At 39.7% G+C, this 13,601-nt stretch overlaps 1 protein-coding gene and 1 long non-coding RNA gene across 3 annotated transcripts; both read left to right on the top strand.

Annotated features, from left to right (window-relative positions):
- Positions 1-210: 210 nt before the first annotated feature.
- Positions 211-10,685, top strand: LOC117519977. The gene is made up of 3 exons (XR_004563497.1): positions 211-221; positions 1,823-1,830; positions 10,544-10,685. It is a non-coding gene; the product is annotated as an uncharacterized LOC117519977 (long non-coding RNA).
- Positions 2,127-10,364, top strand: cd74a (CD74 molecule, major histocompatibility complex, class II invariant chain a). 2 transcript variants are annotated; one of them, XM_034181270.1, is made up of 9 exons: positions 2,127-2,328; positions 7,145-7,314; positions 7,563-7,654; positions 7,769-7,837; positions 7,914-7,997; positions 8,084-8,162; positions 8,260-8,451; positions 8,549-8,596; positions 9,544-10,364. In XM_034181270.1, exons 1-9 carry the CDS (start codon positions 2,240-2,242, stop codon positions 9,549-9,551), a joined length of 831 nt encoding a protein of 276 aa, XP_034037161.1. In that variant the 5' UTR covers positions 2,127-2,239; the 3' UTR covers positions 9,552-10,364. The 2 variants fall into 2 exon arrangements, with proteins under 2 accessions (XP_034037161.1, XP_034037160.1); XM_034181269.1 differs by having other exon boundaries at positions 8,543-8,596.
- Positions 10,686-13,601: the final 2,916 nt, after the last annotated feature.

The raw sequence follows: 13,601 nt of genomic DNA, 5'->3' as shown, positions 1-13,601 counted from the left end.
TTCTTAATAAAAAATTCTGATGCCATCTACCAGGAAGATGAAAATGAAACAAGGGAGGGTATTTCAGCAAGACAATGATCCCAAACACACAGCCAAGGAAACTCTCAATTGGTTTCAGAGAATGAAAACAAAGCTGCTATTTATTTATTTATTTTATTTGGTTTATTTGGCAGGAACCATGTACAAAAGCATTAATCAATAAAACATTAAAAAGATGCGTTGTACCAGACTATAGCTCTCAGATCTAATTTCCATCTGCAGTCCCTGTGACATACAAAACACATATCATAAAACATCCATCCATCCATTTTCTTCCGCTTTATCCGGAGTCGGATTGCGGCGGCAGCAGCTCAAGCAAAGCCGCCCAGACCTCCCGATCCACACACACCTCCCCCAGCTCCTCCGGGGGAACCCCAAGGTGTTCCCAAGCCAGCCAAGAAATGTAGTCCCTCCAGCATGTCCTGGGTCTTCCCCGGGGCCTCCTCCCAATGCAGTCTATATACACATTAATACAATCTATGTACATACACAATAGCAAAAACATTTAAAACACATTCTATATTAATCAACCATTAAAAAACACTATATCACCTGGGTCTACATAAATATAATTACAAATAAACTACACACCCGCACCCCCCATCCCCTCCCCATCAGTTCATTAATGGCGACATGTCTGAGTTGTTATTAAATGTATTTTTAAATTGATGCTAAACTTTGTGTAGTCTTTACATAGTTTTAACTCTATTGGTAATTTATTCCATTCAGCTATAGTTTTAAAGGAAAAAGCTGATTGGCCGAGTGCAGTCTTTCTTTTGGGGATGCCACACTGACCCTGGCATGTGGACCTTGTTGTTCTGGTCATCTGTTCAGAGGTCAATGTAGCAAACATTTTCAGCGGTGGAGGAGCCATATTATTAATAATTTTGAACAACAGACGTAAGTTTGAAAATAGTATATGATTTATGAGGGAGAAAGAAATGAGAGGACAAACAATACAGTTAAAGTAATGACATCAGAACATCGCTGCGATAAATCATCCAATTTAATGAGTATCCACCAGTTATAAAATGTTGTAAGAATAATTTAATGGGCTGAAGGATGTGATGAAACGTGAGTGTGATCAGAATATGTTTTTGTATGTTCACAATAATGCTGCTTCATTTTGTTTTATTTTTCCAGTTTTGAAAGGGCACATGAAGTTTTTAACAGGCAGGCTAAAAGGAGTTTTTGAGAAACTCAAATAAGGGTTTGGCTTTGTTGTCATCATGCCTTACTTTGTTTTGGCTTCATTTTGGGATCCTTTTCTTTCAAGAGGCTTACAGATCACATAACAGTTGTAATAATAAATTAATAACGAATTATTTTTCTTGTTACCTAGGTTTTATTTAGAACATATTTTTACCAGTACTAAGTGTACCAACAGGGGAGTCAGCCTTTTGAAATCTGTTATGCATTTCAAAAGGCTGGTTCCCTGTTGGTCCAGCTTCAAGTTTACTTTCAATAACATTTAAAGATACATCACATTTTAAAATTTCTATTTGTCACAGAACAAGGGAAAAAATGCGATTGTGACGTGTCGATTGGGTCGTCTCGTTTGAGGGTGGGTGATAAAGTGGTTAAATGAAAGCGCATATGACGCAATAATCCTACTTCCGGGACAGCCCTCATTATCATTATTAACATTAAAAACTTGAGTGCCATTAAGCTAGTTTCACAAATGGTATTTTTTAAATTAATTGTTGCGTCGCTGTTGTTTAAATGCCATAATGAGTTTTCAATCATTTAAGATCGTCGATGAAAACAGTTTTGTGTGTTAAAGTATCTGATGTGTACATTATTATTATCAAACAGTATTCATTCATTTAATAACAGCAATAGTTTTCGTAAAGTTTTTAAATACGTACCAGCAAGCAAATGATGACATAGTTTTCAAGGCACTAGATTATGGAATATTTTGCTGCTGTTTGGATAACTTTGCTAGACGAAGATCATCAGTGAATTTGCTGTTTTCTGCCTCTGACAACAAGTGACGCTGTAAGCAGCAGACCAATGGGAGCTCAGATATCCTCTCTGGCCCCACCTACTGTTTGTGTTTTTAAGCGTGGTGGGGTGATTTCCCACAATCTCTGCACCTTTCTTAGGAATTTGTTTGCTCTGCCTCCTTCCTCATTATCAAACAACCATAAATTGTAAACTTTGCCTAACCTGGTTCATTGTCTTGCTGAGAAAGAGAAAGATGGCAGACTCTTCAGAGGACGCTCCGCTGGCCACCGGCAGCCTGGCAGGCAGCGAGGAGGCTCTGGTTCAACCTGCAACAATCAGAGGGTAAGAAGAGCTACCTGAGCCAAACTACAAAAAAGTCCGTTCATAAACTGCAGAATTACACCGAAAAGCAGATTATATTCACACTTGAACTGAAGGTTATTGAGCCTTAAAGTGTGTGCTTCAGGATAACAAGATGAACACGTTTTGATATTGGGAGTAATTAACTTTTTTTTTTTTACTTTATTTATTAGTTCCTGTTTTATCCTCTGATGAATTTCTGTTTCTGGCTAAAATTTTTACTCCGTCACTGTGATCGTACAACACTACGAAAACGATTGAGGCACCCAAGTATTTAGATTTAAAATATGAAACTTGAAATTGCCAATCATTTATGTTCTAACAAATAAGTTTGAGATTTGTTTCCTACTTTGTTAAAGAACGTGATTTGTCAAATAACACGCCTAATTAAAAAACAAAGCCTGTTCCCAACACAGTTGTTTTAAAAACCTGATTTAAATATTAAATACTACCCAACTTTCTTCTAACTTTTAGAAGATCGCTAAAAATAAAAATTCGTTTTTAACCTGAAAGAAATCATGTATAATGTTTTTTTAAAGAAAGTTAATACATCATTTGCATTGACATTTAATTCAAAGTTCCGGCTTAGTAACCTGATCCTCATGAAACACCAAGCACAGGAGTCTACCTAGCAACAGATGATTCTTGTTATACTATTGGCTCATATAATTCATTAAGAAGGAAGAAAGAAACATTGGCCATGTTTAATGTCTGTAGTTGTAATATTGAAAATCAAGAATATGTGAAGATTGGAAGAAAAATATCACATTTATTCACAAGGGTAATGTATGATGGTATTTCAACACCAAGTTACACCTGTTTATGAATTATATAAATGTATCTTAAATTAAAAATCAAACCTGAGAAAGAACCACTAAAATTAAATTAAACAAAATATGATGAAAGGGCTCACGTTAAATATTCCAAAACGGACAGTGATTGGCTGACGTGTCACTGTAGTAGAAAAACTAATTAAATAAAAGGTGAATGTGAGCTTGTCAGTATTACACAATTTTGTACAAGATCAAATAAATAAATAAAGTGTGCATTTTAACAGCTGTTCATCTACTTGAACATTCACATTCTTATTCACCAGGAGAAGTTGTCTACCTAGTAACTAATGATGCAGGCATGCTATTGGCTGACCAGATAATAATACCGACTGTGCAGTCACTTGGGATTTTCTTTATAAACATAAAATCAGGATCAAATAAACACACTGTCAGTAAATATAAGGCACAGAGTACGAGGTCTGTTAGAAAAGTATCCGACCTTTTTATTTTTTTCAAAAACCTGATGGATTTGAATCACGTGTGCTTGCATGAGCCAACCTTGAACCTTCATGCGCATGCATGATTTTTTTCACGCCTGTCGGTTGCATCATTTGCTTGTAAGCAGCCTTTGTGTGAGGATGGGTGGAGTCTCTCGTCGTTTTTTCTTTGCAAGGAAATGGCGGAACGACTGGAGCAGCGCGACTGCATCAAATTTTGCCAGAAACTGGGCAATAGCCAGGTGGAAACCATTCGGGTTATTCAGACAGCTTTCGGTGACGATCCTCTGGGCATCACACAGATTAAGGAGTGGTACAACCGGTTTAAAGACGGGTGCACAACGGTGGAGAGCGCGCCGCGCTCCGATCGGCATCAACACGCTGAAACGACTGATCATTTCCAAAGTGAACACTGGTGATGTGGGACCGTCGTGTGATTATCCGAGAAATTGCGGAAGAGGTGGACATCAGCACTTTTTCAGCACATTCCACTGTGAAAGAAGATTTTGCCATGAAAAGAGTTGCAGCAAAATTCATCGGCACGAAGCTGATGGCGCAGCAAAAGCGCCTTCGTGTTGAAGCCTCACAGGATATGCCCAGCTCGTCAACCATTCGGAAGATTCAGACAGCTTTCGGTGGCTTTTCAGTCGTGTGACTATCCGAGAAATTGTGGACAAGCTGGACATGTCACAGCATGTCCTGTGAGGCTTCATCACAGAGGCGCTGTTGCTGCGCGTTCAACTTTGTGCCGATTAATTTCGCCGCCACTCTTTTCATGGCAAAATCTTCTTTCACAGTGGAATGTGCCGAAAAAGTGCTGATGTCCACCTCTTCCGCAATTTCTCGGATAATCACATGACGGTTCCACATCGCCACAGCGTTCACTTTGGAAATGATCCGGTCATTTCAGCGTGTTGATGCCGATCGGCGCGCGGCTCGCTCTCCACCGTTGTGCGGCCATCTTTAAACCGGTTGTACCGCTCCTTAATCTGTGTGATGCCCAGAGGATCATCACCGAAAGCTGTCTGAATAATCTGAATGGTTTCCACCTGGCTATTGCCCAGTTTGTGGCAAAATTTGATGCAGTCGCGCTGCTCCAGTCGTTCCGCCATTTCCTTGCAAAGAAAAAACGACGAGAGACTCCACCCATCCTCACACAAAGGCTGCTTACAAGTAAATGACGCAACCGACAGGCGTGAAAAAAATCACGCATGCACACGAAGGTTCAAGGTTGGCTTATGCAAGCACACGTGATTCAAATCCATCAGGTTTTTGAAAAAAATAAAAAGGTTGGATACTTTTCTAACAGATCTTGTACATTTGAATATTTAAGTTTTTAGTGGATGTTTGTACAATATGTTTCAGTGTAGGCTCTCAGTTGTCCAGGTGGTTTCCATAGTAGAGAAGCTTGAATCTTCGACTGGACTGGGTTGCTTGACGCAAGGACGTTTCGCTTCAAATCGCAGAAGCTTCCTCAGCTAAAATTCTTGCTCTGGAAGTCTGACTTCTGTCTGACTCTTGTGGAGAAGAATACAACAGAAGCCAACAAAAGCTGGAGTTTTAAACCTAACCAGACCCTTCTACTGAGAGGCAGACTGCTATAGGCTAGTGACTAAACAATAGCTCTAATTAGCAACTATTGTGCTCTAGTTAGCACACCTAATGACAGGACAGCTGTCCCTCTGACGTGCCACTCAGGCACAGATTCCATCACGTACAATTTGGCCAAGTACCTCAAGTGGATTTTGGCTCCTCTAGTGGGTAACTCAGACCACTATGTGGAGAACACACAAGATTTTGTGAACAAGATCAAGGACCTACAGCTGGAGGCAGATGAAGCTATGGTGTCATTTGATGTGACATCGTTGTTCACCTGCATCCCCACTGCTGAGGCCGTCTCAGCTGTGAGGCAGAGACTGCTGGAGGATGTCTCTACTTGAAAGGACCAAACTCACACCAGACCACATCTGCCAACTCTTGGAGATCTGTCTCAACACCACGTATTTCCTGTTTAGGGGGAATTACTACAGACAGATTCATGGTTGTGCGATGGGGTCTCCGGTATCCCCCATTGTGGCCAATCTGTACATGGAGCGAGTGGAGATGACAGCCTTGACGTCTTTCACGGGCATCTCTCCCAGTCACTGGTTCAGATATGTCGATGACACATGGGTTAAAATCAAGCAACAGCAAGTTGAGGACTTTACAGAACACATCAACTCGGTGGACGCCAGTATCAAGTTCACACGTGAGGATGCCAGAAACAACCATTTAGCCTTCTTGGACTGTGATGTTACGATTGGAGAGAACAGGCAGCTCCAGACAGGGGTTTACAGAAAACCAACTCACACTGACCAATATCTGCTCTTTGGCTCAAACCACCCCCTTGAACACAAGCTCGGGGTGATCAGGACGCTTCAACACAGAGCCCTACAGGTGCCCACAACTGCAGAGGGAAGGGCTAAAGAACAACAACGTGTCCGGAAAGCCCTCACAGTATGTGGGTATCCACAATGGTCCCTGGACAAAGTGCAGACGTCCCAGAGAACAAAGACCAGATAGACAGGAGACGGAGACAAGAAGAAGAGTGTCTCTCCCTTATTTAGCAGGAGTAGGGGAAAAACTACAGAGGATCTTCAGACAGCACAAAATCTCAGTTTACTTTACTTTAAACTGGTTAACACCTTGAGACAGAAATTAGTTCACCCTAAGGACATGATCCCTAGTTACAAACAGAGCAATGTAGTGTATTCTATCAGATGTCAGGAAAACTGTAACGAACACTACATAGGTGAAACGAAGCAACCTTTACACAAAAGGCTATACCAGCACCGCAGAGAGGGCGCCAGTGGACCTCAGTCTGCGGTTCATCTCCACCTTAAAGACACTAACCACACGTTTGAGGACAAGGAAGTCAAAATATTAGCCAGAGAGAAGAAATGATTTGAGAGAGGGGTCAAGGAGGCATTCTTTGTGAAACGTTTGAAACCCAGCCTTAACCGGGGAGGGGGTCTGAGACACACTTTATCCCCTGTTTACAATGGGGTACTCAGGTCAAAGGAGTTTCAGTCTTTTGTTCATGGTAATGAGTCATTCACGTCATCAAGGGAGCCATCAGACAGGCATCCATCCCATCATTAGAGGGACAGCTGTCCTGTCATTAGCTGTGCTAACTAGAGCACAATAGTTGCTAATTAGAGCTATTGTTTAGTCACTAGCCTATAGCAGTCTGCCTCTCAGTAGAAGGGGTCTGGTTAGGTTTAAAACTCCAGCTTTTGTTGGCTTCTGTTGTATTCTTCTCTACAAGAGTCAGACAGAAGTCAGACTTCCAGAGCAATAATTTTAGCTGAGGAAGCTTCTGCGATTTGAAGTGAAACGTCCTTGCGTCAAGCAACCCAGTTCAGTCGAAGATTCAAGCTTCTCTACTTTGTACAATATGTTTCCTTTTCTCTTCTGCGGCCTCTTAGATTAACCCATATTTTCCCATCTCTCTCTGTCATACTTTCTCTCTTCTGTCTGTGTGATCAGAGGCTCCAACAGCCGTGCGCTGAAGGTGGCCGGACTCACGGTTCTGACATGTTTACTCCTGGCCAGTCAGGTCTTCACTGCGTACATGGTTATCAGCCAGAAGCAGCAGATCCATTCCCTGCAAAAGAACTCTGATCGAATGAGCAAGCAGATGATCCGCTCAGTTCAGGGTAAAAGGGAGTCAGAAAACCGTGCTGGTCATTCCAACAGGAGCTGTGACAATTCAGAAATGGCAAACATTGCTAGGGTTATTTAAATTGGATTCAAGCCATTTTGCTTTTATTAGTTGTATAAGTGTAAAGTACAGTCGCACAATTTCCTTTACAAAAATGACTATAAATAAATAGCCAACCTCTTGATATAGTTTGGAGCTGTATATAATCCACAGATTGGTCTGAGTTCTGCCTTTTCTCTGCAGTTCCAATGAAGATGCATATGCCAATGCACAGCTTGCCACTAATGATGGATGTCGCCCTTGATGACACCGAGCCATCAAACACACCGCCCTCAGTGAGTGGCAATATTTGCACTGTCAATTTGCAACTCATTGCTTGTTTCTAATTCTTTCCCTTTTTAATGAATTCTTTCCCTTTTTAATTAATTGTGTGTGTTGTGCCTCATCAGGAGCCAAAGAGCACTAGTTTGGATAAACCAGAGAAGTGTGTAGAAAAACAAGTGAAGGAGTTCTTGCATGTATGTTGCATCGTCACATGTTAGCTGTGTATCAGTGTGCCAGTGTTTCGCTAAGCTTTGACTATGTTTGGAGCAGGAAAGCAAACTGCCGAAGTTCAACAGCACCTTCCTGGACAACCTCTACAGCCTGGAGAAGCAGCTGAACCAGACCGCCTGGAAGGTGAAGCCTCACCACAGGAACACTTGAAACTGAAATAATAATGTGAGTTTAGTTTTTTATTTATTTATTTTTGTCTGTTCTTGCAGTCCTTCAGATCCTGGCTGCTGAACTGGCTGATCTTCCACATGGCCCTGGAGAAGCATCCACATCCCACTCCTGACTCAGGTTGCTACAGTTGCTCTTCTCCTAGGACTCCTTTCTAAATTCAATAAACGGTTGCCACAACTGCCATTATTTCATGTTTTTTAAAAAAATCCCTCAGTCATGACCAAATGCCAGGTTGAAGCGGCCATTTCATCCAAACGGCTTGGAGACTACAAGCCCCAGTGTGACGAGCAGGGCCGCTACAAACCCATGCAGTGTTGGCACAGCACTGGCTTCTGCTGGTGCGTAGACAAGGATGGGAATCGCATTGAGAAAACAACCATGCGTGGTCAACCTAAATGTCAGAGAGGTAGGGTCAACAGAGCAAAGAAAATGATTTAACATCTGCAGATTTCATATGTGAGTGCTCCCAACAATAATTACAATGATTTTGTAAACAATTCCAGGCCGCATGTTGGGGGCTCCCATGATGCCACTGAAGATTCTTGCTGATGGTGAGTGACTCAGTTGTCTCTTTACAGGCTGTTGCTGTCTTGATCAGGAAACGCTTGTAAAAGACATGTTTTTGTTTGCTTCAAACTAAAATCTGAAGTGACGAGAACCTTATCACGTGCATGTGCCACATAGCTGGTACTTGCATTTTGTGAGACTGTCATGTCTTACTTTATTTTCCTACTATTATATATCAAATTTGAACCACTTGTCTATACGTGGTCTGAGATCTGACTTTAATCTCTGAAGATATGACTGCTCTGAGAACGGGCTGAGCGATCAGTTCTGATCATTTCTGAGTTGGGCAATCATGCCAGTTTTCATCATTCTGATTGCTTGCATTAGACTTGGCTTTCTTGTATGCAAAGCCCTCGAGCTGATTCAGATCAGATTCTCATCTAATCTCTGTCAGTGTGACAAGAATGTGACTGTAGCGTTTTCACACCTGCGCTCACTGTTCACACATAGGAGGGTATGTATTGTTTTTCGCTCTGTATCTGTCCATGTGTTAACAAAATGATGAACAAATTCAATTAGATTTGGACCAAAGTTAGTGGAATGATTGAAGGTCAGCCAAGGACAGTGTGATGTTTGTTTTAGGAAATATGTTACATGTCGAGATTAAAGTTTTAGACACGATTGGATTTAGAATGTTTGTTTATTTTGAGGAATTTGTTAAAGATGCCCTTACATTTTGATAGAAAGTTCTATTCTTTGATTGGCCATGTAACCTTGGAGCCAATATGGATTAGACATGTTGGAAGGGTTGTGTCTTACTCGAGGATAAAGTGGTTTCATTTTGGACAGAATTGATCAAATTCCAGTTCCACAGAAAATGACAGTGAAGGTGTAATCCCCACCTTTTTTAAATCAGTGTCAGTTTTTTTTTAAATACATATATTTACTTTGTTTGTTTATTATAACTTTTTTGTTTTTCTTCTTCTTCCAGAAGAGTGAATAAAGGGGCCACTGATGCTTCTCTCAATCAAGAAATCATGCTCACGAGGGATCAGTTGCACAGCGCTAGATATTGACTTGCTTCATGCATCTGTTCATTGTTGATTTATTCACTTTCTGAAAAGAAAATAAACATCTTACTGTTAAATAAAAAAAATCTGAGGTTAAATGGTATTGAATGTTTCAGATATGCTTATGACGACCCTGTCTGCCTTCACAGCATTTGTAGTGACATCCTTATTGACTTGAGCAAAAAACAATTAAAGAAACTTCAAGAAAATGAAAAAATGGGTGTATATGATAAACTCAGTGGTTGTAAATCTACACCTGATATAAACACAATTTAATAAATGATCCATGGGGTTGATGTGTGAGAGTGATGTTGATGGATGACAATCATCTGATGTTCAGGATCCTCTTTGTATATGCTAAATGTCGCTGACTTAAAACACATATACAAAGTACTGAAACAGATTTATAACTTTTGGCATGGCTGAAACATTGAAGCTCTATCATTTAACCTGAAGGATTTTTGTTGTTTGAAATATAGGATGACTTATTACTCAGTTTCCACCTATGCGCCTATAATCTGTTGAATATTTCTTGTTAGATGAAATCATATCACTATAGGCCTGTTACTTTTTTTTTTAAATGATACTTATTTTGGGTGTACTGATATTTACGTCTACATTGTGACATAACCGATGGCTGCGATTGTTAAATGTTTAACCATGGTCTGCATGTATGGGGAAGTAATTCTCAAAGGCATCAGACAGATTTGGGAATAAAGCTTTCTGAGCAGCACTGATTACTTTGTTTTAATTGGGCCTGTGTTCTGTGGTGATGAAGTGGTTATTTAAACTTTAATAAACCTGATAAAACATTGGCATGTATTATGTATTATTGCATGCTTTTGTTTTCTTTGCATTCTGAAGTCCAATACACTACGATTTTACCAGCAAACAATGAAGATGCAGAGATGTTGAGTGTAGTTAACAGTATTACTGCCATCAAGTAAGCCTGAAATTGTACAATCTGATTTGCTGAGCTCACAGCTGGGGTACTTGTAATTGCTGCTGCCTTCCATGTGGTTGCTGTGAGTGTTCTATTTTTCACTGACAGGACAAAGAAATGCACCATTTCACTCGCTCACTCTGGTTTTCATGATGTAACGATTGAAGCTTGATTCATTGTGAGAATGTAGTCCTGCTGGTGGGAAATCTGCTCTTTGTTTTCAAAGAAATGTCATAAAAGAAGTCAGAACATTGGTATCGAGCGAGAATAAAGGCCGTAGGCTGACAGTCATTATTTAATCCACCTCAAAGAAGGAATACAAGTTTTTTTTTTTTTTGTTTACATTTATTTCTCCAGTAGATTAACTATTTCACAGCTTTCAATAAGGAACTATACATAAAGGTGTAAAAACGTTTGTACAAAGCCAGGCATGGATAGATGCAGGAGAAAAGTTTGTTTTAAAGGTAAAATGTGTGCAAAAACATTTTACATTTTTCTATTTACTTGGCAGTACTAACTGGATGAGTAGGGTTAGTAAATTATTGTGGTCACATTGTTCAGATTGTAATTTCCTGGTAAACGGCACAATTCATTGCTTTGTGGAAATCTGACCTTTGACCCCAGTGACTTAGGCCTTAATATATAATTAATATTAATATTAATTATAATTTACCTTTGGCTGTCTTTGCCAAGGTAATGTGGGTGCCTGGTTTGGTCCAAGGTCCAAGATTGAAAGCCAAATACCTTGACATCACTTATTCCTGACCTTTGCCAAATTAACCCTTTCAGGGGCAACCCTCACTGATCAAGTGTGACATAGAAACTCGTAAGACTTGGTAGGACTAGGCCAGCAAGCTGACATATATGATGACTGGCCCCAATGGTTGACCTTTGGATTATTTGACTTTGACTGGGAAATTCTGGAACTTCTCTACATTTGTGTGCCCGGAGTGAAAAAATGAAAATTTTGACATTTACACCTTTTAGGGTAATTCCAGGGTCCACTTTCATCCACATACCACGTTTTGTGGAAACTGGCCAAAGGACCTGGTAGGAGTAGGCGAATAACCAAAACAAACTACTGAAATTATACTGTAATTATATGAGCAGTTTTCTGTTATTTTTCAAATTTTGTTTGCACAACGCTGTAGCTCACAATAGGTTATTTAACAGCTTCATATAGTGTAAAACTTCAAATAAAGTACAGACTTTGTATCACGAACTTTTTTCAATTTTATTAACAGTTTCTTTATGAAAACTACATTTTAATGACAGCTGAAATTTGCACTCTTTGCACAAAATTACTGCACAGGCACAGCATAAGATTTATATATATATATATATATATAAAACATGAGAAGAAATGCAGCAAAGCCATAAAGTTTCTATTCATTAGTCTTAAATTTGCCATAGTTTGATGACTAATTCATGCAGCAACAGTGTACAATTGAATATGCATGTGTCGAAGCGAACAGTATTCCCACCTACAGAAATGCCACTGGTTCACCGAGATCTCTGAGCTCAGACTGGAAATGTGCAGAACCAGATTAATCCTGCCAGACAACTTTATAGATCTGACAAAATCACAAGTCAGAATTTCAATACATCCACTTGGGCAAAATTAATCCTATATCTTGAAAATAACCCCCCACCCCTTGAATGTAATAAAGTATGGTCTATTTTCAATTATCTGGCTATTCCGCTATGTGTAAAGTTTGTCCATGCTCTTCAAAAACTTTAAAAACATAAACCATTGTCAAAGGTTTTATTTCAGTAACACTGTGTGAATAACAGAACTTAGGAGGAGGCCATGCTCTTCAAAAACTTTAAAAACATAAACCATTGTCAAAGGTTTTATCAAATTATTTAGCCTGAGAGCTTGTTTTTGGCTTAGCCATGACACTTGATTTACTACAACTTGCCATGCTGTGACTTTTACATGTGTTTAAATTACATGTGTAATTGCATGATCACTGTAATAATATCAGTACTTATGTAGTTTTTGTGACTTCTCTAAAACAAGTACTACCAAGTCAGGACCATTATATATCATAAACTTGAATGTTGTGTTCAATGCAGGGTTCATCAAAACTAATCATGAAGTCAAAACAGTTACATTCTAATATTTCGAAAGATGTTAAAATTACAGTATATATTGCAGTTTTCTTTTTTGCATGGGGTGTGGGTTTTTTGTAATGGTAGACACCCACTTCCTATATGAAATAGCTCCCAAATTACACAATGCACAATCTCTGAATGTAAGCATATTTGAAAAAATATATATTTTCTACCATTACCACCTCCTGCTAACAGGCACCAGAAAGAAACAACACTTTCCAAATGGTCTCATCCAAAGACACTCAGCTTGTCCCATTTAGTATGTGGTCTCATTCTTGCATCCACGACAAGAAAAACTCATACAATTCGCAGCTGGTGTGGATCCAGGTTTCTTACGGGGGGACATGCCCCCCCCTCCAGAAAATTTAGAAAATAAGTGTGCATTTTCCTGCAATTCAAGCATCAGAAAAAAATAATTCAGTTTCTGACATCAAATGTCACAGTATTGTTTTAGACTCTGCATAATGGTCAGGTTCCACACTAACAACCAGGCAGGCAAGTAGAAAGTTGGAAATAGCACATTATTATTTGGAGATATTAATAAGTCGTCATTGTTCACAATAATTTGTCCTCCTGGTCATCAAAGAACACAGAGGTGCAGAAGAGATGCCTGGGGTGAGCCTGAATGAAGCGTTTGACAGCATCCTCAGGGTTAAGTTCCTTTGCCTTTGTCCAGTGTACTGCCATCATGGTCAATCCTGCCAACCTCTCCTCAGACATGGTTGCTCACAGATGTGTTTTTACATGTCGGAGGACAGAGAAAGACCTTTCTTGTGTTGGACAGGAATTGTTTTTTGAGTGGCACAAATAATTTGTGCGGTATGTTATTGCTTTGTAAATAGTTGTACAGAAACACCTGAAGCATTTCCTGTATTCTAATGTACGTAAATGGTTGTAAATAACTTTGTTGTTGAAATT

This window comes from Thalassophryne amazonica, chromosome 11, assembly GCF_902500255.1.
Source record: "Thalassophryne amazonica chromosome 11, fThaAma1.1, whole genome shotgun sequence".
In the NCBI taxonomy this organism is placed as follows: Eukaryota; Metazoa; Chordata; class Actinopteri; order Batrachoidiformes; family Batrachoididae; genus Thalassophryne; species Thalassophryne amazonica.
This window is presented reverse-complemented; position numbering and strand designations above follow the sequence as displayed.

Excerpts from the sequence above, each read along its gene's own strand:
- cd74a (XM_034181269.1), top strand. The coding sequence starts at position 2,240 with ATGGCAGACTCTTCAGAGGACGCTCCGCTGGCCACCGGCAGCCTGGCA. Across the intron at positions 7,315-7,562 it reads GATGATCCGCTCAGTTCAGG|TTCCAATGAAGATGCATATG; the intron begins GTAAAAGGGAGT and ends TTTTCTCTGCAG. Across the intron at positions 8,452-8,542 it reads TCAACCTAAATGTCAGAGAG|TTCCAGGCCGCATGTTGGGG; the intron begins GTAGGGTCAACA and ends TTTTGTAAACAA.